Here is a 25763-nt window from a genome sequence, read left to right as displayed (position 1 = left end):
ACCAATTAAGAGTAACGAAAACGAATAAAGCTGTGATCGTGCGATTCAACTAATCAAATGTAAGATCAAGCGCGCGAAATCTTAAACAAACTGACAGATGAATGTCGTTTAACAGGCGAAGTCTGCCGACTATCCAGCCCAAAATGGCAGAGTGAGTGAAAGAGAAAGAGCTATCTGCAGTTGCAAATAGCTCTTTCTCTTTCTCGTTTTTTAGCAACATTTTAATTCATCTGTCACCATACAAGTTAGTGGGGTCTTCGAAACGGTCAACATTACTTACAATATCACCCTTTTGGATATGGGTGATATTGTAAGTAATATTTACTCTGTCGAAGGCCCCAATAGTTCGTCCATCCAACTAATAAAAAAAATATCATTAATAAATAAAATATTAAATGTATTATTAAACATATATCTTAGAATTTTATAGGAGGGGCTGCAGCCCGGCAGCCCATTAGGACGAGCCGCCACTGATTGTAACTATCGTGAAAATTGTTTAAATTAAAGATAACTTGAGTCCCCTTGGTTATAGTGGAGTACCCTTATGGACCACTGATACAAGGGTGGGAAAGAGGTGGAAACACAACTTCCTATGGGTCAAAAGCTGTTAATAGAGATAAAAAGTGATATTTTGTATTTTTAAATTGAATTAAAATTAATATTTTATCTATTGATACTTCGTAAATAGATAAAATAAAAATATGCCCAATGCCACCACCCTGAACGTCAAGGGACGATAAGGGACGATCACTTCCATGATTTTTTTTTCCTCACTCTTTTGTCTCTCTTCTGACTTTCCGTCTCTCTCTTCGATGGCTCGCTTTTAAGCGATACTTTTGTTAGGAAGACACACCGACAGAATAGCGGTATTATAATATTTGAATGTTGATAATAAAGTGTACAGTAGTGAACGTTGGCGGAGGTGCGTGCGTGTGTGTGTGTGTGTGCGCGATGGTCCGTGCGGTTGGCGGCGTTGGCTGTCAGAGCGGGTTTAGCCGACCTCAACATGGTGAGTGATCGTCGCAGGCGTCCGCCCCCGTCGGCGCCCCCGTCCTCCGCGGGGCGGTCGGAGGAGCCTGCTGAAAGGGTGGTGCGCCCCTCGCCCCCACAAAACTACAAGAACCACCTCTAATTTTCGCTCCCGCCTTTCCAATGTGACGTATCATATCCGGTTGTTGCGACAGTGCTCTTTCCAAAGAACGCTGCATCCGTTTGTGCAAACGTTCGCGCGCAATACAATCAAATTTACGACACCATCCCCAGTTACGTTTTCACTTTTTGAACTTCAAATGGATATTTGACGCGACTCGCATCAATCGAGACCGACTTTTAGTTATGTGCCTGTTAGCTTTCACCATCTTTCGCACACATTCTGACATTCATTATATGATAACTATATTCCCACCCTAATGCAAACCAATTTGACCAACTTTTCAAAACTTCAAATATACGTATAAAATCGACAATTTGTATAGAACATTATACTAGATGAATTTCTGATAAACTTTTTTAATGTTCACTCAATTGAAAAAGTTTGCTTAGTGATTCAACTAAAATGTTTACGAATTTTGCCCTGTAATTACAGACGTCATTGAATGAAAATAATCAATCTTTTTTTAAATGTACATATGAATGTGTAGTTTTCAATTATGTGAAATGTCTCCACCTAGTATAAATAAAAGCAAAATATTTCTACCCCGTTTGCAATTACTATACTATATTGGTTTAATCTTTTGTTTCAGCACAAGCTCAAGTCTACTCAAAAAGACAAAGTTAAAAAATTTATAGCGTGTACACAGACTACTGAAACTGTAGCGATATATTGCTTGTCTCAAAATGATTGGAAATTGGAGTTGGCGAGTGACAATTATTTTCAAAACCCCGCTGCATATTGTAAGGAACCTACGAAAACTTCCATAGACAGAAAAAAATTAGAAGTCTTCTTTTCGAAATATAGAGACCCTCAAGAGAGCGATAAAATTACTGTTGATGGTGTAACAAAGTTTTTGGATGACCTTAATCTTAGTGCAGAATCTATTTTAGTATTAATAATAGCGTGGAAATGTAAAGCGGCAGTTCAGTGCGAATTTACACGTGAAGAATTTCTCATGGGTATGCAGGAACTGGGCGCCGATTCGGTTGATAAACTTAGAGCGAAATTGCCCTTATTAGAAAATGAAATCAAAGATTTCTTAAGATTTAAAGAATTTTATCATTTTACTTTTAATTACGCCAAAAATCCTGGCCAAAAAGGTCTCGAACTAGACATGGCTATAGCGTATTGGGAAATAGTACTTAGAGGGCGATTTAAATTCCTGGATGAATGGTGTAAATTTTTAGTGGTAAGTTTACATTACTCATTATTTTAACTTAAGATTATGTTTACGTAAACCAAAGCTGTTCAAACTTAGGTAACGTGAGAGCTGCATTAAACATTGCACACCAAATAAAATCTAAAATATTGAGATTATCGATCGGTAATAGGATTTAAATTTCTAATACATGTTTATATTATATTTTTATGAATGACAACCGACAGTTAGCGAGTCTTACACAATTGAACAGCTTTGATATACGATTGAAATATTCAACCTAATCAATATGAGAACGATATTCATGATCCAAATACTTACATATATATGATTTTGTTAAGTAATGATTGTTAAAATTCTATTACAATTTTTTTTTTCAATTTTAAGGAACATCATAAGCGATCGATTCCTAAAGATACATGGAATCTTCTACTGGATTTTGCTACCCACATAGACGACGACATGAGTAACTATGACGCCGAAGGTGCTTGGCCGGTGCTTATTGACGATTTTGTTGAATGGTGTTTAAAGCAGGAAGGCCGAATTGGTGCACCGGCTAGTTAAACAATTCTTTTCTGATGAACTCAGCACCAGTTGCCTGCATAGTCTTTATTGAAGACTGGTTTACATGCTTTTAGAACTATATATACATATGCTACCATTTTTATTTTACATTTTTATTCATAAATCCTTAATATTCGAACTTGTTCTACTGGTAACACTTTTTATTTGTAATTTTACCTTTACAGTAATTTTTCTAAAAGCATGTAAATCCAGTTATAAAAATTTAGATACCTTGTGCTCAGTGATTTCCTATTTTATTATTGATAATATGTATTCGTTGTTTATTACTGAAGTTTTGAATTTTTGTAATACGAATTAATTAAGTGCTATCTTTTCCCAAAAGTCGTCGGTTTTTATATTCATTATTAATTATCGTAATAATAAATATACATATTATGCATGTGTATGTTTATAAAGATAATACTCGATCATTTTAAATGGATAAGGATATTCTCTTTTGGAGATTTTCACTCGTCGTAATACTTTTATTGTAAAATAAATAAATAGTTTCACACACTGCCTTAATAAAACGTATTTAATTTAAAACGATTCTCTCGTGTGGCACTCTTTAATTATTAAATATTGCCCGTTTCTTCGGGTAAGCTACATATGTATTTGATTCTTGACATTGAAATTTATACCGCTTTTTTTAACATTCGTTCTCGAACAAAAATCATCCCTTTTTTTTATACGTAAATTCACTAATGCAATTGTTTAAATTTTTAATGAATTAATTTATATTATAGTGACTGCTTCAGGTGTATTTGGATTGTGACATTGTTGTTCTGCATGCAACATTGCAAATTTTACTTGAACAAACTGTTTAAGAAAGAGGTAACGTATTGTTAATTCGCATGTATTGCTATACAAATAAAACACACATTTCGCCATTATGAATGGTGATTTGAAGAAATGAAAATGTAGCTATAGAATGATATGGTATCGAAACATCTCTTGGTTAAACGTCACATTTTAAGTGTTGCACACCGAATAACAATGTTTTTAATAATTTTTCTGATTCAAAAATTGAACATTGTAAAAATATGCAATAAGGCTTCCTTTTTATTCCAAATTTTATATGATGTGCAATCATACCAAAAGGTTCTAATTTAAATTTTGTTTAAACTTCACTGTTGATTACTAAACAATTCATTTTGTAAATGAAATTTAGCATAAAAGCAATTTGAAATTTATATATTAAGTCATATTTGTGTTGGTATCATCGATCAGAACAAATTGTTGGTTTATTGATGATTTTTGTCACTTTTTATCTAATGACATTTTCATTGTATAAAGGGAAAGTCATATTTTAATTGATTTTTCAGTCATTGTAAATATTGTAAATAGGATATATTTTACTGTATTTCACAAGGTTTTTTTGTGTAATTATAACTAAAGAAATTATTTTGTATCTGGTTTTATTTAATGTGTTTATCAAATCCCTGGTATTTTACGAATATATATATATATATATATATATATATATATATATATATATATATATATATATATATATATATATATATATATATATATATTCATATATACATTTATACACACAGGTCTGTTACTGAGAGTTGGCGCGTTCTCGTACTCGCACAAAAGCGCGCGAAAGGGACGGAGCGTATTTTTATTATTGAATGCAGTGTGACAGCATGCTATACGAATATTCACTGAGTCCGAACTTAGTTGCTTAGTCGAAAAGATTGCACATTATTTTCCTTCCTTAAATATAGAAAAAAGTGACTGTATACGAAATCCATTTGCTGATTGATACATCGAGTTTGGATTTCCGTATCACATTAGTTGATTTTTTTCATCAAATAAATTCCATTTTGTTAAGGGTAATTTTAGTTACAGTTTTTTGTATATGTATGTACATATATATTTTTTCTTTATCTATTTTTACTTTATCTAGTACGTAGTAACAATTGATGAAGTTTTATGATCATGCGAAAATTTGAATTCGAGATTTTGACTATTCGAACTCAGAATCGATCACTGATCACGTTTTCATGGTCTAGAAAAAATGTTTGTATTTTAGGGATTTTTCGACAACGTTAGTCCTATCGAAATGAAACTTGGTATAGGTTACTAAAATTCCTATCGACACAACGTGGATTTTTTCAAATTTTTAAGTTGAATGGAAATGGTACCTCCCCTTATATGTGTCCTCTTTAGTTTTTGAATTCAATTATCTCCCAAACCGCTAATTGAATTGGACTGAAATATTTTTACATGTAGTAGAAATTATAAATTTTATAACCTAATATTTTTTCCTTATCCGGAAGTAGTACTTTTATTCTAGAGAATCGATTTTTTATGTTTTTCTCAGAAACCTTTTAGTTTATTGAACTTAAATTTCATGTCTAAAAGTTAAAGCTTAGTAACAAGTTATGTATAAAAGTTGGTAATCATCCGTCTATCGGAAGTGACAGTTAACTCTTGCTCGAATTTTCTTCCACTATTTTTTTTCGACCCCTTCAACATGTGTGTTCTTCACGAAAAAAATAAAGTATAATTCTGGTATCATTGTGATGAAAATAAAACAATCACTAAATTTAATAAACCGGAAGTGGGTTTTTTTCCTCTTAAATAGGTCAAAAATGTTGTGGCCACTTGTCTGTCCACATCCCTGAACGTATCAAGCTGAAAATTTATATTTGTATTCTTATAGCTCATAAGGTTTTGGTTAGAATTCGTAGAGCGGAAGTAGTATTTTTTAAAAAAAACTATATTTCATTATTTTATTTGGACCTTTTAAATTATTTTTATTTTCTTGATATTTAATGTCTATAATAATGATAATAATTTTAAGTAATAAAAAAAATTTGAACAAAATCCGACAACCGGAAGTATAACTTTTGTCTTGTGCAAGTTTCCATACATTTGCGCTCAATTTGTATAGAAAATATTGTCAGAGCTATTAGTATTTCATAATGCTGCCGGTATGTGTGAATGTGTCTGTACGGTTCAATATCGAATTTTGGTTTGTGACCTTCTTATATTCCTCAAATACATAGATAAAGTCATGGGTTGATCATATCCGTTTTTATTCTTTAACTGTTATGTAATTTGTTTAATTTGAAATAAAAAATATGTGCGCATATTCATTTTTCGACCATTTAATTCTGGTGCACCGCCATTTTTTCTCATGATCAAAAGTGCACCGTGACTTCGAAAAGGCTAAGAACCACCGAGTTAAAGCATTGACAGGAAATCAAAGAACCAAAAGTATGATTTTTTTCGTATATACTCAAATTCAAAATTTGTGGAAGCGCTCACATGAAACACAAAGCAAGTCATATATACCTTCATAAATACAAAGCAAGTCTTGCTTTTGATACTCTTTGATTACTGAACACTTATGTATGTTTTTGCTTTTTGATTACTGAATATGTATGTACAGACCCATGACAGGTTGCGAAACTTGTGACAAATTTGACAAACATGTGGGAAACACGTATTTATTTTAACACTGGTAGATAGATTGAATAGCAATCCACATGTCGTGGTGAAAAAAACCGAAAATTTTGAAACTGGGGATGAAAGAAACAAAGAATCAGTTCACGGTCAGTTTTCGCCCTGTTAACACGCTGCGTAAATTAACAATTATTGACTTAAAAATAGACTTAAGGTTTAATTATTTTTAAATATTTTAAATATAAGTTGTAAATTAATATTGTTGTGTATAATTTATTGTGTTTTTACGTTCGCTTTAATATATTTTTTGATTTTTTAATCAAAAACTTTTTTTTTTAAATGGCTCCAAAAAAACCATTTCAGAAGATGTGAAAGTGGCCATTGCCACACTTATTAGTGAAAAGACATATAGTTACAGACAAATTGCAAAAAAATTTCATGTTTCTCACCCTACGGTAGCCCATATTGCACAATTGGTGCAATCGGGAGTTTATCCAACTGCTACATTATACGACAAATGTGGGAGAAAACGAAAAACCACACCGCGAACGGATCGAAAAATCATCATCATAGCTTTGGAGAACCGTAAGGTGCCTAATAAAGGTATTCAAGCTATTCTGAACCAAGAGAGTATCGATATTTCCACAAGGACGGTGTAACGTAGATTTCGTGAAGTTAACGTCAAGAGCCGAACTCCCATAAATAAGCCAAAATTGACACCAACGATGAAAAAAAGCTCAGGAACATCAGCAATGGACTGCTGATGATTGGAAAAAGGTATTGTTTAAATATTAATATTAAACTAAAAAATACTTGATAACCTCCTATGTACTAATTTTTCATTCATTTTAGGTTTGTTTCTCTAATGAAACAATTCTAAGGACAATGACAGATGTTGTCCAATACATCAGAAGACTACCTTCCGAGAAGCTGAGCGACGAATGCACCATTCAAACAACAAAATATAATGCATCTGTATGGTGTGGTCCGTTATTAGCGGAAAAGGGGCTGAACCCATAAGGGGATAGACCCGTACATTGGGGCAGAATCAATACAAAAAAAAATTTGTTGAACTTACTTTTGCCTTATTTTGAATCAGAAGGGATGGATGCACATAATTACATTATGGAGGATGAACGAATGAGACGACTGGCATGTTAATGCACGTGTTTATTATATGTCAGCTGAAGACAGAGTGAGTAGCGGCTCTCCGAACCCAGCCGGGTTGGTCCCCACTCGCAGGAAGGCAACCAAACTCGACCATGTCGTATAAGCGAGCCGCCACATCACTCCCCCCCCCAGCATCAGCGATACCAAAATTACAAAGAAACAAATTTTACAAAAGAAAAAAATTATTGTTACACAAAGAGAAAAAAAATTATTGAGTGGGGAGAAAAAAATTGTTAACGTGGGTCATCCGCTGTGTAGGTGTACCGCCCTAAATGGTCGGTAGATTCGAGGGCGGTGACGTCGCGAGCAGGACGGTGGGTGGTCCGATGGTCGCGCCGATGCGATGCTGCGGCGGCGCCGCTCTTCCGAGGCTGATGTCGGTTGGTGGGGCGGCGGGGGCGGCAGGGGCATCGATGTGGTTGATGATACTCCGAGCTGGACTGTGAGTCGTTGTGGCTCGTGGAGGTGTTGTAGCGCTACCGGCCGTCTCGGCGTGACGACGCTCGTGGGGACGGACGGGGCCTTGATGATGATGATGGTGCTGAGGTGGTGTATGTCTTGTGGTGCTGGATGACCGTTCTATGTGTAGTGGATCGCGCATGACTCCACATCCAGCTGTCAAGATCGTCGTCTCATTCGCTCCCCCATTTTTTTAAGCATCTGTCATCGACGTTGTGGCTGGACGTCGGTAGGTAGGTAGGTAGGTAGGTAGCCGTGTCTGCTCGTTTATTGTCACCCGTGGGCCGCGGCGTGCTGTGTTGATGGCGATGGGGGCGCGGCGAGGCAGGGATGAGCGGCATGTTGAAATTGATCGAGGCTGCGTGGCTCGATGTCGGGGGTCACCAGTATGGAGGATGAACGAATGAGACGACTGGCATGTTAACACACAGGATACCGTGCGCACAAATTTGTGCGTTTGAAAAACTTCCTTTGGCTACCGTGCGCACAAATTTGTGCGTTGCGTCACTCCTACTTCATATAAAGAAAAAACACGTTGAACCTCGTACTTCTTGTAATTTATTCATATCGGGGCTTAGTAAAAGATGTCGTTGGTGATATTTAACTAAAATAATTTAAAAAAAGTCGATATTGAAAAATTTAGAAGGTTAGAAACTGGACTATAGGAAATGTACCAAATATTTCTTTAAATTTACAAAATATTTCTTTGGTTATGCCGAAGATGTCTCAAATTTTATTTTATTTAACTAAAGCGTATAGGAGGTTTGTAAAAATAATAGAACAGATCGTCATCGACCTTCTCAGAGGTTCGAAACCAGCGAAAATTTCATTAGTGTATGAATTTCATATTGTGTTTAAATAACGTGTGTGTGTGTAAATAATAAAAATATGTAATACTATCAAAAACCATTAAGTGAGTTTATCGATAATATATTATAATATAAAGGAAACTTTTAAATAAATATTGTGGAAATATCTACCAATCAATCAAATGTGAATATCTACATAAGGGGTGCAGTTTGCTGGGTGAATGCTTTTTTTGTGTTTTTAGTTGAATAAATATGTTTGATTTTTTTTTATATTCATGTTCTGAAGAAAATATCACCATTGTTTACTATGTGCCCTTTTATATTTCTTCGGTAATTTATTGCCTACACTTGACTCCTGGTTACTAACCACTGCACTAGGTAATAAACACATTTTGGGGGGACCTTTTTTTTTCTCACATCTGTTTTATGTTCCTCTTAGATTTTGCCGATGTCCTAAAATTCTCTCACTGATATTGTTATTTATGACGAAAGAGGATTAACCTTGTTCGATGTCGGCAATTCCAAAGCGCATATGGAATTGCATCTGACTGCATTGTATTTATAGGTTTCAAATAACGACATTTGTTGTTTTTGTTACACAAAGGTTCACTGCTGCTACATTTTTTTTGTTTATTTATAAAATATGTATATTTGCCATATTTATACACATTTTAATTATTTATTTTATTAGTACGCGACTCACAGTTTGACTTTTACTGATTTTACAATTACGAAATTTTAAGATAGTCCATACGAAACTGCATTTCAAATTTCACTTTTATACGTTTACTGGTAAAAGAGATATGACATTTTAAACAGTTACAGTTTTATGCAAAGATTAGCGCAAATTCTCCCCGCCGCACGCCTGTTTCTTTAGCAATAGCCCGTGGTATCCTATGTGTTAATGCACGTGTTTATTATATGACAGCTGAAGACAGAGTGAGTAGCGGCTCTCCGAACCCAGCCGGGTTGGTCCCCACTCGCAGGAAGGCAACCAAACTCGACCATGTCGTATAAGCGAGCCGCCACAACATTTTTATGCAAGATGTCACACGGCCAAAACAATTAACAACTACCTGACCACAAAAAATATTCGAATTTTGTTATGGCCAGGTAATTCACCGGATTTAAATCCGATTGAAATTTGTTGGGGGTATTAAAAAGTATTTTTTATAACAGCCCTAATACTACGTTAGATAATTTAAAAGAAAAAATAATAAATACATGGAAAAATAATTCAAAAATCAAAAAACAATACAGTCATGCATAGAGATCAATTCGGGCTGTTATAACAAATAGGGGAGGGACAACTAAATATTAAGTTAATTACAGTTTTTTTTTTGTAAATATTATTGATGAATATATTATGCGTGTATAATAAGAAGTTTTGTTTCATTTCCTGTTCTAAAATTTAACAAAATCGACAAAAAACGAGTTTTACGCTAGTGGTAAGAACTTCCAGTCGTGGGTCTGTATATATGTAGTCATAAACTGGTCATATAATATTTGTATTTTGTGTAATAGAGACTGCCCTGCATTCACTTCCAAAAGGCATTTTTTTAAATGTCCCCTCTTCTAATGGACATAGTCGACTGAGTGATAAAATAATAGATTAAATATGTAATGAAAATATTTTTAGCGTTTTATTTATTACGTAATTAAAAGCCATTGTCCCTATTTTATTATAATGTGTGCGACAGAAATATACTTTTGACTCGGTAATCTCTTTTATTACTAGTTCAATAAAAAGTGATTTAGACCAAGATTAGATCCACAGTAGCATAGGTTATAAGTTGGTAAGACTGAGTGTCAGTTTGTTATGTAAAGTGCGCTTTTGATCGTATAGTTATAGTTATACGTCAAAAGTTTCGACAATATGCGGTTCTCAGGTCCACTGCGCGAATTAAGGCTTCATCTTTGTCAAACGGGTCCTCATTCTGCTGGAGTTAGGTACTCATTTTCATAAAATTAATCATATATTTAAACATTTTCTTTGCCGATGGCTATTTACATATCAATATATTGCTTTAACAATATTAATTGTAATAAATATTTAAAAACCAAAACCAAACTAAAATCTTACATAGTCGATTTTACGTTTTTGATTGATAATCCTCAATCTTTGGACAAGAAAAATGCGAATATCCAATGCTATTATAATATAGGTTTTTTTAATTATATATTAGTTATATAGTTACTTTATCATGGCAAATATTTTTAAAAGGTAATGGCAATGAAAGAAAGAATCATTACAAGGCCTTTTTTAGGTTAAGGTGAATGAGCCGCCTTAACTTCTAACAGAAAAAATCGGCAAATTCCGACAGTTGATCTTAATTTAAAAATGATATAATATTTTATAAGATTTCATCAGTAGCTAGATACTTAAACATGGTCATTGAGAAAACTAAACATTCAATTTTCGGTTTCTGTCAAAATTTGAAATCATGGTCCCAGCAAGTAGACAAAGCGCCACTAACCAGTGTAGTGTAACTATACTCTGTTGACACTGACACAACATTACATTACATTTTTTGACCATTGTGGCGCTTTAGGAATTCCTGTTATGCCACAATGGTCTGTTTAAAATAAATAAATAAATATTAATTATAATACTTTGGGTGGATAGAATTTAGCTGAGAAATCAACATTCATGTGGTCATTATGATCAAATTTATTTAGATAAATTTACTGTCATTTTTTAGTGATTTACATACGAAAATCGTAATATCTTCCGTATTGAAATTTGCAGAGAATTCATAACGAAACACTATGTAGAATTGAAGAAAGCCAATCCGAAGTTCCCGATTCTCATCAGGGAGTGTTCAGGAGTGCAGCCTCGCGTTTGGGCTAGATATGGTAAGTTAATATACTTAATATGTTTTAAATTCAATGAACTTATAATGTAGAATTTCACGAATTATATATTTATGATTGCAGAAATGGGAAAAGAATCGAGCGCATCACTCACAAACAAAACTGCACAGGAAGTGTTTGATCAAGTGAAAGCCTTAGCCGTTAAATAGATAATCTGTAGAATGAATCCAAATTATTTATGTTTTGAAACTGAAATGAAGTTAATGTTTTACTTTGTAAATAAAAAATATCCATAATTACATTCGAATTATTATCACTTTATCAAATTTATTTGATCATAACAAAAAAATTCCTTCATAAAAATGCTTTCATTGTTACTAATTCTAAACACAATCTATTAATTTTTATGAATCAAAATTATAATTATAAGGATATACATATGTATGTGTGTACAGGGCCGTAGAGAGAAAATTCGGGCCCCGGTGCAAATTTGAAAATCCGCCCCCCCCCCCTTGACTCATTTTAGTAAAAAAAAAAAAATTCAAAATATGTAAAAAATAAAGTAAATAAAAGTGATGACGTTATTCCAATTGATATCGTTGCTAATTAATAAAAATATATTTCATATTAATTTATATACATAAATACACTACAGTGAAATTAATTAAATACAACAATAAACTATAACAACACATAAAATGAAAAATTAAGGTATAATATAATCTATATACATATGTATATATAAATGAATGTCTGTCTGTCTCGAATAGGCTCCTAAACTACTCAACCGATTACGACGGAACTTTCAGGATTTGTTGTATGCATGTCTGGGAAGATTATTGTGAAAAAAAATCGCCCAAAAACGGGAAAAATGGGAATGAGTGTCATTGCAACGCATTGTTGCGTTGTTAAGGTAAAATAAACAAACAATTGAATTGTTTTACATGTGTTCGCTGCCTGCGTTTTTCCGACACATGGGAACGGGAACGGGAATTTCATGCGTTATTGTGGCATTGCAACGCATGCCGGGTTCAGCTAGTTTAAAATAAAATAAAATATGAATTACACATAAATAACTAGACAAACGTTTATTGTATTTCAAAGTTACAAGTTTTTTGCTTTGTTTTTATTTGTACTTGTATTATCAGCTGCCATGATAATATTTTGCTTTATAAAGCATTATTTTTATTTTAATAATTTCCAATTGTAATATTTTTAAATCATCTAGGTAAGTTCACATGGACAATTTTAGCTTGGCATTTACTTGATCTACGTACATACATATGTACATATGTATGTATGTAGTAACAATAGATGAAAATTTGTGACCATGCAAAAATTCTACCTCGAGATTTTGACTGATTTTTAAAAATAAAAATATATTATTGATCCATAATCTATGCTCGCCACCCAACATGTGGCCTGCAAACAAATCTCAAATCGCAAAAATTTACAAAACTATAAATGGTAAATATGAACTCAATTAAATTTATAGAATTTCTGAATAAAACCTGGAATCTGGGTCAGTCCCATCTTCTAAGTACTCAAAATATATGGTCCTTGTTTTAAGTTATTAGACATGAACTCCGCTTAGTAAATTTTACATGATGTCTTCATATATACATACATATTTTAAAAAAGATCACGAAACGTAAATTTATGTACATATGCACTTAATTTCACCGAGATTTAAAAATTTTGATAAAAAATAAAAACTTAGACTTGGTTTTCTACTAAAAAACTACAATTTTATGCAAAATTTTTAACATATGACTAGTCAGAATATAAAAAAAATTATACATTTAATACAGCAAAACTGTAAATTCATATCAAATATGTTCACAAAATCTTAAAAATAAGGATTCTTCATAATTTCAATATGTATAAATCTATATATAGATATTCTCAAATTCTAGATTTTGTACAGACACCTTGTATCCAATGTCAAAAAGTTTGATAAATATACTAAAAATGTCAAAGAAAATAAAACTTAGCGTTTTATGAAATTGAAAATATTCACGAAACTTGTCACTTGAAAGGAAATTTGAAAATTTTATTTATAACTATGACTTAAACGGCGGTAAACCAAATTCTTCAGGTTTGAATTCTTCCAAAGTGTTGAGTAAAAGAGTTGCCCTTTTTGTTAAAGACTTTTCTAATGTAGGATCGGGTACCATTACAACTTGCATGCCAGCAGCCAATGCAGCCTCCACTCCATTAGGCGCATCCTCAAAAACTAGACACTGAAACCATCATTACGTTAATATCGAATTAAATACAATATTATAATAGTGTAGCATTGAGTAAAAACCTACGTTTTCTGGATTTGGATTTTCAGGAAACCTTGATGCACAGATTAAAAATATATCAGGATGAGGTTTGCCAAATTTAACTTCAGAGTCCGAACTGCCCATTACTTTGTGATGAAAGGAATCGAAAAGTTTTAAATAATTTAAAGTTTTTGCTTCTACACTTTCCTTTCCAGAGCTTGTTGCCAGAGCTATTGGTACATTACTTGCATACAAGTGTTCTATTAATCGTTTGGAACCTGTAATTGAAAAAATAACCAATATTTATTCTTATACATACATTCATTAAAAAAATTCACTAACATTTCATTATAAATTTTATCACAAAGGAATATCGAAAACAAACAACGAGTATTGCATATATCAATAAATTTTTCATAGTGCATATATGAATTACCTTTCATTAGTGGCGCATCCCTTAACATTTGATTACCCAGTTCTTTCATTTGAATGTGAAATTGCTGAGGAGTTATTGGCAATTTCAATTCTTTACAAGCGATTTCGGAAGTTCTTTGTTCAGTTGTACCCATAATTTGAAGTCTAACATCCCGCGGATATGACTTGCCATATTTATTAGCAATTGTTGCAACAATTTTTTCATAAATATGTTCTGTATCTGTAACATTAAAATTAAAATAGTAAGATTATAATAACCTGTAAACAATTCTCAACAACTCGAGGATTATGTGTGAATAATTCTGAACAGAAGTTCTGAAATATGTATATAGTAATCAAAAGTGATTAAATTAAAATGCAGACATATGCACATTATATAAAGTTTGTTATACAATATTTGGCTGATTATTCTACTCTCGTCTAAAAATAAATAATTGGTTCAAGTTCATCAACTCTACATCATTGTAACAAATTATTACAGTTTGATCAAATCTGAATACCACAAAATTTTGCCTTCAATGAATTACTGCAGTTACTATGGCATATCCGCAAAATAAACTGTCGAAAAAAGATACAACATGTAGATAACGAATAATCGCTTGCGAAATTATCTACATTCGATAAAATCGTCATCAATCGAACTCTTTCTGCCTTATGCTAATTTCTCGAAACCCACTTTCACTAGTGCAATTTTTAGCACATATAATTGGCTGACACGAAAGGTATGCATAATGAGAGTACCGTAAAACCAAAGTTGAAATATTTAAAGAAATTCGACAATTAACGCGACTTGAACAATATGTATATGGTAAAATATGATTGATAAATATGCAAGGATTTTTGGGTAAAGTGAAAGTTATTCGCAACGAGCTAGATATAGTGGATAGACATCAATGGCAATTTAGTAAGTTCGAATGTGACATTGTAGAATTGTACAACAATCAGATTATGTAAGCAATCGTACAATAACAGTTGTTCGAGTTTTCAGAACGGAGTTGGAAAAGGAGCGAGAAGTAAGATCGCCCGAAGACCTATAATTACTCCATCCATGTCAAATAAGACGTGTGAAACGGGTCGGAAGCGTGTTGTGGCTGCTGAAGCCGTCCATCGGATGCCGCGCCACAAACCCATTTTCGAAATTGGAACCGTTTTAGCTCACTACTGCCTAACAAACCACTACCACCACCGACGATCGCTGGTCGGCAACTATTCACACTAACGTCACTCGCATTGTTTTGATTCGCATTCAACTAAACAGTTCAAACTACGTCCTTGGCCTACATTCTCTTTTAAATTCCAATTTGAATTGATAACTTTCTCCACGACGCATAGCATCTCCAAGTAATTACAGAACTACATTCATCTGTAAACATTCTTTTGTTTTTAGTATTTTATAGGATTACGTTGATTGGAATGAAAACCTAAATGAAAATCATAGTAATAGAGAATGCTGAGGTTCTCACTTTGAGCAGTGCCATTGGCGCCGTCCACACACACGATATCTACATACGATTTCCATATCCAGTTCCAATATTGCAACCTGTGGTTGCTATTTAGGAACTGGATATGGAAAATATTGAAAATATCGGTAGTAGATATCGTGTGTGTGGACAGCGCCATTCTCTGGCTGTTATATAATACCGCATTCAGAAATTATATATTTATTTATACAAATACATTTCGCGATCGTTTTTGTTCTCATTGTGTTCCAAGTATCATTTTCAACCATTTCGTTATGCTATTCTATTTTGCTCGTTTTATTTTCATAAACCGGTTTAAGTTATTTAATTACAGTCTTGAACTTGACTAAAAAATTTTTTTAAAAATATTTATTACTTGATTTAAGGTCTGTTCATACTTAACAGCACTGCACGGCTTCAGCACTGCACGACTCCGTTTCAAATATGTCATTTTATTACATTTCTATTCATATCTACCTACACGTCGCGGTCACGTAACGTTTACAGCAATTTGGCCGAGTGCAAGGCAAAATCGGCTTACTTATACATTAAAGGTATGGGGATCTAGTCTTGTTGTGAAGGTCTTCTTCACCACCAGTCCGCCATGTATTATAGACAGGTTCGTCTGTGTTCGATATTAAATACAGCTATGTTCAATATGGTATTTATTTGGTAGTAACACGTATACACAAGTATGATTAATTGTTGGCAAAAGTTTGTCGTTCAGCGGTCTCTGGATATGGTAGAGTGTCGCTGGCTCGGCATTCAGCTATGTTCGGCAAGTCGCTGGATATGGTAGAGTGTCGCTGGCTCGGCGTTCAGCTATGTTCGGCAAGTCGCTGGTCAGGAGCTGGATGTTGACTGGTCTGCTGCTGTGTGTCGACTCTTGCTGCTCTGGGTCGACTGGTCTGGTGCTGTGTGTCGACGCTTGCTGTTGTGGGTCGACTGGTCTTGTTTGGGTTGTACCTCCTTTTATAGTGTTTTTGGAATGCTTGGTGGAAGTGGTTATTGACGCGTACGAGAGGAATTTTGTTTTCGTCGAGGCGTCGAATTTTCTGGAATGCTTGATGGAAGTGGTCGTACGAGCATTTAGTTTATTGATGCGTACGAAAGGAATTTTGTTTTCGTCGAGGCGTCGAATTTTCTGGAATGCTTGATGGAAGTGGTTATTGACGCGTACGAGAGGAATTTTGTTTTCGTCGAGGCGTCGAATTTTCTGGAATGCTTGATGCTGTTCCGCTCGATGTATTTTGTTGTTGCGGAATATTCTCGAAGGTTTCGATGACGATGACGACGACGAGATTCCTACAAAGGCCATGACGATACGGCACAATATTGCTTACGTCGTATTGTCGAGTACTTGCAATATGAATGCATACACGTGCATTCGTAGCTACGCGTCAGAATACAAGTCACCAAAAATGTTTCGACGTTTATCGAACGAAAAATTATGTATAATTGCGCTGTTGTTGGAAAAAGAAGCTCGAGAAGGCAATAAAAAAGCACGGAGGCGTTTTGATGTGCATCCCATGTTAAAAAATAGAAAAACCGAAGGAGAGTTTTGGACACTGTATAAGGAGCTTGTGGATGATGGACAAATATTTTTTAAATATTTCCGTAAAAAAATTATTTTTTTTTTAAATATTTGTGCCAAAACCATGTCGAAAGATTGAACAGCTGTCAACTGTCACTATCGATAATTGGTCCAAAACAGCAAAGCGGCAGACTCATGGCACGTAATTCGTGTGTATATTTCCACGATGGCCAAAAAAACGGATACGATACGTTGACGGATGTTGCTGTAAGGTATGAACAGGAAATTTCGGGTACTGCTGTAAGCGTGCCGTGGCGTAAACGTGACGGTTGATATGAATATACCTATACAAAATGTACCAAAGAATACTTTTCGTACGGCCGGATACCTGCTGAAGTCGGTGCGTGCTGACTAGGTATGAACAGACCTTTAACCGTTCTTTATATTTTCAAGGATACAAGAGGACTAGGTGACGTTGTACCGAGTCCCCTTGTATCTTGCTCGTGGTTCCCATTCTAAAATAAATCGTATACAATCGAACAATTTCATCACGATTATAATGGTAGCGGGTTACATCCCAAATGTAATCACCGAACCGATAATAATAGTATAGTTAAATGTTTTAAATGTCCTCAACATTATGAAATGCATACATTTATTAATTGTATTAGAATTCATTCATCCAGATCGGTTGGCAATTGGTGGTCCATTCTTTAATGATTCCTGTACGGACTTAATTTATAAATGAATTTAAAACAATTAGAAAAATTCATATATATGTTAATTTGCTATCCTTTTTCGTCTATGTCAACGCGTTTTTGAACGCATCAGTGACATGGCCGATAATAAGTAGATTAAGATACCGAGTGTCGAGTGGTAGTGTAGTGGTGTAGTGGTGTGTGGTGTAGTGAGTAGCAAACCCCGATCAGTCGTCAAGCGGTGGTGTTGTCGGACGGTGGTGCGGCTCGTGTCATGTGTTTTGGTGCGTGTTCGAGTGAGCCGTGATGCGGCGCCGCGTGTGTTTTCCGCTGCTGTCATTGGCGTTGGTGTGGTCGGTGCTGCCGCTGTCTCTGTCGCAGGGCCAGCAATCGCACCAGTCTCTGCCCCAGTCCCAGGCCCAGTCCCAGCCACAGCCCCAGCCCCAGTCTCAGCCTCTGCCTCAACAACTGCCCCAGTCTCAGGCCGGGCCTTGCGAGGGGGCGGCCACCCTTCTGCGACCGCTGCTCTCCACTTCCACAAACACTGATCTGCTTCATCAACCGATCAACAACGGTACTCATTCAAATTTATCATTTCCTATTATCCACTGTTTCATTTGTTTTCGTTCACATTTCCATTGTTCGTTTAGAAGCGATACAATTTCCCGATCGGGAAAGTATCATCTGTGATGATGGGTTTTCCAGGCTCGTGGAGTAGTGGAACCTTACTCATATTATGTGTTTAAATCACCTTTTTTTTTTACTTAAAAATGTTGGTATATGAATATTGAATTACTAACTCACTCAAAGATATGTACGTAGATCTGAGACAGGGTTTCTATCTTTACCTCTTTCTCATGTTTAGATTATATTGAGGAGGGGTCTGATATTTGACAAATGCGTTCATTCATAGTTTCACAAATAAAACATTAATAGTATATGTATATACAAAAAGTTCAATTAAAAGTAAATGATTTACATTTCTACAATCGGAATCAGATTGTGGAAAAAATGTCGTCTCCACAACCCTCGGTTTTCTTTAGTGGCACGCCTTCTTTCGTATCCGTCTGTCTATTAACATGATGGACTAACCGTTTCTACCTCTTTTAAAACCAGTCACATATCAAGAGATGCTGCTGGTGGTATGTCAGAGATCTAACTGAAATGTTGGACCGTATGAAACGTTTATTTAAAATTTAATTTAATTCAATTTACCTAATTAAACCAATGTGATCAATCTCATCAAATTCGTTTAGTCACTATTGTGCTAAATCAGCGATTCATAGAATTCTCAATGTGGTGTTTTTTTCATTTAAAACGAGAGATTCAGAAATTCAATGAAAGGAAGAATCGTGATTTTTTCAACATTGTCCGGTTTTGGTTTAAAAAGCAAATCGCATTGAAAAATCAATGTTTCCACACAAATATCAAAAATTTTGGGAATTGTCAATTGTTTTCATTTGTTGTACCTGTATTAATATGTCTATAAATTGTTGATTTTTTTCCTTGATAACTTTAAACCACCTTTTCCAGGTCTTAACTACGAAAGTCACCGAGAATTGTAGACACATGTAGTGTTTTATTTAACAATTTTCAAGGTGCTTTCCCCCATCGCTAAAAGTCTCCATTGATAATTTTTTTACAATTGAGCTGTTATATTTCAGCTCCAAAAACACTATTTGTTTCTGTTTGACTTAATTCACAAATAGTTATTACTTATTTTAATTCGATATGTCCAGAATCTCGGAAAAGCAGAATCAACGTATTACAGGCCACCAGTATTTTTACAAACCTCCTTTACGTTTTTAAATATTGTTAAGCGCGAAACATCATATTTAATGTTGTGCGAAATATTTCTCGAAATGAAGAAAAGTGGACTTATACCACTTTCAAATATAACGGCTCAATTATTGGTCACTAATACAGTTGCAATGTATGCATTCATATTTTAGAATGAAAAAAAATACACTTTTGTAAGATAAAAACACAACATATTCAATGAGATTGAAATGGCTATAGGCTGGGTCACGTAGCTAGAAGAATGAACGGTGGGTGGCTAGGTGGGCAAAAGAAGTGCTGGAATGGTACCCGAGAGAATGGAAGCCCGCAAGGAAGATGGGTAGACGAAATTAGAAATATGCATGTATGGGTTGAGATGGACCAGAGTTTCGCAAAACAGATACGAATGCCTTAATTCCGCGGTGGATGTAAATTATGAGGATGAAGTTGATATGTATATCCCAATTCCTCTTTTTTTTTTAAATACACGCGACCGTTATAGGTAAGTATTTCAGTTTTCCCATCATTGTGTGACTTTGTAAAAGATGCCGACTACCGTTTACGTAGGATATCAGAACTGATGACAATGTCAATTTATGATCGATATGTCTATCTGATAAATGTGTAAATATTGATATGTGAGGAGTTCGTATATGGGAAATTCTTAAATATCAACAGGAAGCTGAAACTTCATATCAGGCAATGAATGGGTGTTTGATTTTCTTGAAATATCTATAATATAATATATCACAAACGTAATGCGTATATGCAATGGTTTACCTGAAAATGAATCCGATTTTTTTTACTTATGTATCCTCTTGCATTTGCTTCGACGTAGTCTGAATAATTCACACTGTTGAAATATTTCGTAAAATTCTGTGAACAGAATTGTATTTGTCTCACGTTTGTATGTCCTTATATGTATATGTATGTAGTAGCATCTCATGTTTTTTTGTTTTTCAGCGATCGTGATGATCATCTTCGACCGTTTAAAAACGGTCGGTGCATACTAAAATTGTGGAAATATTCGAGGAAATGTCAAAACGACCGGTTTTTTTATTCCGTCCATGTCACCTGTCTGCGTGCGTCTTTTTTCGATACATTTTTTCCTATCTGCAGAATTAAATCAAGAATGCTAATCGCCATATTTGTACGGGCATTTAATTAATTTATTGGCCGAATGCGATGCGGTGCCGGCCATTAATTCGCTGACAATTCAATAACGATATGTCGCGGCTCGTTTAAATCAATGTCCGCTCGTTTATTTAAATCGGTTTTTACGCTGTAAATTTACGATTTAACTCGCCAAATGGAATGCACAACACAATTAAATCGGCACATAAATAATATTTAGAATGGATTTATATCTGAATCTGACAGTAATATTTAGCTATCAAACTTCTTAAGAATCAGAAGTAGTATGGAAGTACATAGGCGCGTAGCTGATTCCCATCTCGTTCAACTGGAAAACCGGACTTGATCACAAAATGGGATTTGAAGTGACATGCATTCATATGTCTTCACAAACTATTTCGGCATTTAATCTATAGTTTGGTAAAATTTTAATAAGTTTTAAACCACCATACAATTCAGTGTAGATAAATATGCCTATCTACATGTCTACCTACTTGCATAGTATCCTCAGGGTGCGTTTCTGCCGGTGTTTGTCGTCACATTCCTTTCGTCTGTGGGTCGGTTTTTGTTCAGAGCTAAATTCCCGGAAACCCTGCTAGGGTTGCATCAACTTTTTTTTTATTATTTACTCACTTACAATATGAATTTCTGATTCAAGTAAATTAAATTGATGAATGATGGTGTTTCGGCGGTTCGAAAAATATTTTTCTATTGAATTTTGTCTTGTATTTCTCAAAGCCAGTCTCCCATCCTCGATGCATCCTCTATTTATTTTCGTACACATACAAAAACGATATTATGCATCTGGTTTGTTTCTTTTTCCGGTGCAGTTATGCGGGCACAATGGTCAAAGTAGACTAAACAGCCTTTATGTGTTTGTTGGTCCAGTCTTCTGAACTGTTGTCGCCTGTCGACTAGAACTGGTCCATGTTTACAGCGACGACTAAAGCAAACACAACACTCTAAGCTACTTTATCGGGTTCTCAACATTTTTAAGAAGACGAAAAAAAACCGATCCGTATTAATTCTATTACATATTCTGCTGCAGGTGTTGGTTATCATAAGTGCACCGAACGAATGCAACTTAATGAAGCGATGTTCTGGAGGTGTTCCGCCTTCATCCTCCTCTTAAATGTTGGATGCATAGTTCCGTTCATTGAATTGACAGGCCACTAAAATGACCATAAACTAAATTTATGGCTCGTAACATCGCCGACACACGCACAGAAAAAATAATGCATAAACAATGAATGAGTATGTGTTCTATGCACCGGCTCTTTTGTGTTCTGTGTCTTTCTCTCGTGTCGGAGCTACTGTGTGCATCTAAATAATGACACGAATGGGTTGACAATCGGCCGACATTTTGTGCAACTTTATGCCATTTTGTGTCACGGTATTCTTTGATCACCGAAGCGTGAATTATCCTTTATTTAGTCAGGTCGAATTACTTTATATGCTTGTAAAATTTTGGTGTCGGATTAGAATTTTGTTGACTTTGTACATATTTTAAAAATATGTGTGTATGTAAAGCTATCGCACTATTTCACATTTCGCTGATTTCGTTGTCGTTTCATATCTCATATCTACATATTATTAAATAAAATACTCATTTTTATAATTAACGTAGTCTCAGGTGAGATTTTACCAGGTCTGTGGAGTCAGAGTCGCGTAGTCGTAGCATTTCGACCGGAGTTGAGTCGTAAAAAAATCAACCGACTCGCTCCTTTTTATTATTTTCTTTAATTAATGGTACATAATATGGTATGTGTCAACTAGAGTCTCCTACTTTATTGAAGTAAATTAATTTCATTACCATTATCTAATCTAATATATAATTTTGAAAGTGACTTTTTATGTATGTATGTTTGTTTATTTGGTTCGTAGAGTCCGTGACGTTCAATTTAATAAAAAAACAAATGAATATTTAAATGAAATAAAACTATTCAAATAAATTTATTAAAATTTTTACCATTAGATTGGCCATGTTTCAGCGGTTTATATTACAAATACCGAGCGAAGCCGGGTAAAAACACTATTATTCAATGAATTAGATTATATGTTAATTTTTAGTGGTTTCTTTATTGCTCACAATAAAAGTTAATCTCACTAAATTCGTTAGAGTTGAAGTTTAAGTCGGAGTCGGTTAATTTTGGAGCGACTTCACAGCCCTGGTTTTAACACGTCAATTTCCAAATCGCTTTCATAGATGCATTTGATTAATATAGAAATATGTACATATGTAAATAGTCTCAAAATTTGTTATTTTGTCGTTATTGCGTCGAAATCCAATGTAAGATTATCTCATCTCCTTATTGAATACCTGGAAAAATGTTTATAAGGTACTCACTCACCTCTTTATTGGCCATTTCCCCTCTTTGATGAGGTCTCTCAGCCTGGCTTATCTCCGCAATTGGATTGCAAGAATGCAGCTTCCCATTCAATTACGCACCAAAAAAGGGGATAAGAAAACGCTATAAAGGAGAAAAAGCCCTCTCACACGCACGCACACACCCATATTATAATGTGAACGTATGAAAGCATTTTTCGATTCGGCCGGTATTATTTATATGCTGGCGATTGAATATGCACTTGACCGTGGGAAAGGTGGCCGCATTCCTGCAGACCGGGTTCGGGTTCTGCAGGACCGAAGGAATCCGCCTCGCGAATAATGAGACCGGACACACAATGGACACGACCCTTTTAACCCTTTTCCTCGCGGCCGAATCGGCTTCAGTCGACCTACAATCACTTATATATTAATTTGCTGCACTGTAATCGTATCGTTGCATTGCGTAAAACGCAAATTTAAATACAATATTACACATGTGTACCGAAAATATAGCAAATTCTCTAGATCTGCTGGTGAAACCGCAAGAAAGCAATAAGCTCCACAACAATATGATGCGTGTTTGTCAACACCACGCTATAAGGTCTATTCATATTGGCTCGGCATAGACCGGCAACTGAACGTAACACGCATAAATCACTGTATTTCGAGAAGTTGAAGAACACAAAATTAATAATTAATCCATTGAGACATCAATGGATTTAGATTTGTACATATTTTTACAAATTGTACATAAATTAAATACAGAAGATTTGTGACGGCAGGTAGGATGATTTTTTTGCCAATTTCGAGGAACCGTTTCAACAATGATCAGATGAAGTTGGCAAACTTTGATATGAAACGATCGACTTGGAGTCACAAATATCCAAGTCTAACCAGCAGTATTGGGATCGAACCCAATAATCACTTGCTGCTAAACATACGCGCTACCACTGAGCATTACTGCTGGCATATGAATGCGCATGCGCCAATGAAACATGAATTAACTAAAAATACTTTTCGTACTGCTGGTTACGTGTAGTTAACGGCCTGTGCTGTGCCAATATAAATAGACCTTAACTTTCATCATCATCACTGATGATTAGAGACCGGAATCTGAAGGGGCTGTTTATTGTTCAAAGATTGTAAATGCATTGTTAAAGGTTTGCCGAACCTTTTTTACAAAGGATTTACAACAAAGGAACAATAGGCGGCGCGATTCCGGCCCCTTCAGATTCCGACCTCTACTGATGATGATCATCAGTTTTTGGGCTATATTCTGCCGTCACTCACTCACACATTTTTGCCATAACATTGCTCCAATTTGTCATTAAAAAATGATACAAGAATAACGTTGATGTGAAAACAAACATAAGATATAATATATAACAAATATATCAATATATAAAAAAAATACAATCTTAGAATGCGTTTACGACCTCAAATTGAACAATCCCTCAATGAAAGCAGCATAGATTAAGCAATTCAAGCTTACAGAAATCTGGTTGAAGAGCGTGTGCCCCTTGTAACAGCCAACGGACACATCAAATAGGTACGTGCCACAGGAGAAGAGAACAAACTGCGGCATCCAATGTACCTGAATTGGTCGGGAACATTGAAGCTGAATTCTGCAAGAATTTGAAAATTGCTCACCAAACCAACCAGTACCTTGTTAAAATGTTTCCCTAGATATATGTACTCAATAAATGTAACTTGCGATTAGAAAATGAAACACGACTAGACAGGGGCGGAGCCCTACCTTGGACAGGGGGAGACGTGAAGTTCATGTGAATGAACGCAGCGTCAGTTGATGACCTTTTACACATGTTAAAAGGAAACAGCACACGGTTTTTGCCACTAAATACTTCCGTAACGGTTTTACGCCGAATCGAAGTCACGAAAGTTTACACTTCAATAAAATTTGGCTACTCAATGAAATTTTACTACAAATATCATTTTTTTTTTCGGAAATATAATGTCCAAATAGGGTTTCATCCATCTTCTCAGTAAAAATGTTATAATTTGTTGGGCAATACCCTATTTCTTTTATATCAATTCTGTATGTAAGTGGAATAATGAATTTAATTAGTATGCTCAGATATGTATCGAAATTATTCATCTTGAGACTGGTACTTGTTGTCTGTTGCTAGGTGGTTTACCTCCACTGCAATCAGTGCAGGGCTTCTTTCGAATACAGAACAATTATGCGACACGTTTTCAATTTCGCTTTGGATGTGCAAGCTAAATCTGTCCAATGTACCAACTGGTTCGTTGCACACAACTGGGCGAGCTTCCATATAAGTACTCGATGTATCGCTTAAACCCGATGTAACGAATACGGTTCGAACTGGGCTCGTTTTTACCCCGTCTTCTTCCAGTGGTCTTCGTTTAAGGACCGTCGCTTTTTCTGAAGCGCTAAATGAAGTGCAAGAAACTTGAAATGGCGTAGGACGAAACCGGTCGGTCGCGAAGCAACGCTTCCGTGTTGCAATAATTACGCAACCTTTATTTCTGTTCGGGTTTAATCAACATTTTAATCAACCTCAAATGCAAGACGGCATAAACTACATATAGAG

General features: G+C 35.0%; 4 protein-coding genes across 5 annotated transcripts in view; 3 read left to right on the top strand and 1 right to left on the bottom strand.

The window, feature by feature from the left end:
- The first annotated feature begins 921 nt into the window (after positions 1–921).
- SCCRO (defective in cullin neddylation 1 domain containing SCCRO) lies at positions 922–4287 on the top strand. 2 transcript variants are annotated; one of them, XM_077446889.1, is made up of 3 exons: positions 922–1009; positions 1743–2342; positions 2700–4287. In XM_077446889.1, the coding sequence occupies exons 1-3, from the start codon at positions 1007–1009 to the stop codon at positions 2874–2876; spliced, it is 780 nt and encodes a 259-aa protein (XP_077303015.1). In that variant the 5' UTR covers positions 922–1006; the 3' UTR covers positions 2877–4287. The 2 variants fall into 2 exon arrangements, with proteins under 2 accessions (XP_077303015.1, XP_077303014.1); XM_077446888.1 differs by having other exon boundaries at positions 967–1090.
- Positions 4288–10493: 6206 nt separating this feature from the next.
- Positions 10494–11863, top strand: ND-B8 (NADH dehydrogenase (ubiquinone) B8 subunit). Its single transcript, XM_077427177.1, has 3 exons — positions 10494–10687; positions 11487–11593; positions 11675–11863. The coding sequence occupies exons 1-3, from the start codon at positions 10614–10616 to the stop codon at positions 11758–11760; spliced, it is 267 nt and encodes an 88-aa protein (XP_077283303.1). The 5' UTR covers positions 10494–10613; the 3' UTR covers positions 11761–11863.
- Positions 11864–12146: 283 nt separating this feature from the next.
- LOC143923141 (putative pseudouridine-5'-phosphatase) lies at positions 12147–15508 on the bottom strand. Its single transcript, XM_077446669.1, has 4 exons — positions 15288–15508; positions 14258–14476; positions 13867–14099; positions 12147–13794 (listed from the first exon to the last, which is right to left on the bottom strand). The coding sequence occupies exons 1-4, from the start codon at positions 15385–15387 to the stop codon at positions 13615–13617; spliced, it is 732 nt and encodes a 243-aa protein (XP_077302795.1). The 5' UTR covers positions 15388–15508; the 3' UTR covers positions 12147–13614.
- Positions 15509–18116: 2608 nt separating this feature from the next.
- The window catches only part of dlp (glypican dally-like), a 54879-nt gene continuing 47232 nt past the window's right edge, over positions 18117–25763 (top strand). The window contains exon 1 of the mRNA XM_077428307.1: positions 18117–18522. Within this exon, the coding sequence (XP_077284433.1) occupies positions 18255–18522 (268 nt within the window). The 5' untranslated portion in view covers positions 18117–18254. The remainder of the gene's footprint in view (positions 18523–25763) is intronic.

The sequence above is a fragment of the Arctopsyche grandis genome, chromosome 3 (assembly GCF_051622035.1).
Source record: "Arctopsyche grandis isolate Sample6627 chromosome 3, ASM5162203v2, whole genome shotgun sequence".
NCBI classification, from domain to species: Eukaryota; Metazoa; Arthropoda; class Insecta; order Trichoptera; family Hydropsychidae; genus Arctopsyche; species Arctopsyche grandis.
Note: the sequence above shows the minus strand (reverse complement) of the source record. Positions and strands in the feature narration are given on the sequence as shown.

Bases quoted from the DNA above. Each gene is read 5' to 3' on its own strand.
- ND-B8 (XM_077427177.1), top strand. From the start codon at position 10,614: ATGCGGTTCTCAGGTCCACTGCGCGAATTAAGGCTTCATCTTTGTCAA. The intron at 10,688-11,486 runs GTACTCATTTTC...TGAAATTTGCAG, and splicing joins CCTCATTCTGCTGGAGTTAG to AGAATTCATAACGAAACACT. The intron at 11,594-11,674 runs GTAAGTTAATAT...TTATGATTGCAG, and splicing joins TCGCGTTTGGGCTAGATATG to AAATGGGAAAAGAATCGAGC.
- LOC143923141 (XM_077446669.1), bottom strand. From the start codon at position 15,387: ATGGGTTTGTGGCGCGGCATCCGATGGACGGCTTCAGCAGCCACAACA. The intron at 14,100-14,257 runs GTAATTCATATA...TTTCAATTACAG, and splicing joins GGATGCGCCACTAATGAAAG to GTTCCAAACGATTAATAGAA. The intron at 13,795-13,866 runs GTAGGTTTTTAC...TGATGGTTTCAG, and splicing joins AAAATCCAAATCCAGAAAAC to TGTCTAGTTTTTGAGGATGC.
- SCCRO (XM_077446888.1), top strand. From the start codon at position 1,007: ATGGTGAGTGATCGTCGCAGGCGTCCGCCCCCGTCGGCGCCCCCGTCC. The intron at 1,091-1,742 runs GTGCGCCCCTCG...CTTTTGTTTCAG, and splicing joins AGGAGCCTGCTGAAAGGGTG to CACAAGCTCAAGTCTACTCA. The intron at 2,343-2,699 runs GTAAGTTTACAT...TTCAATTTTAAG, and splicing joins AATGGTGTAAATTTTTAGTG to GAACATCATAAGCGATCGAT.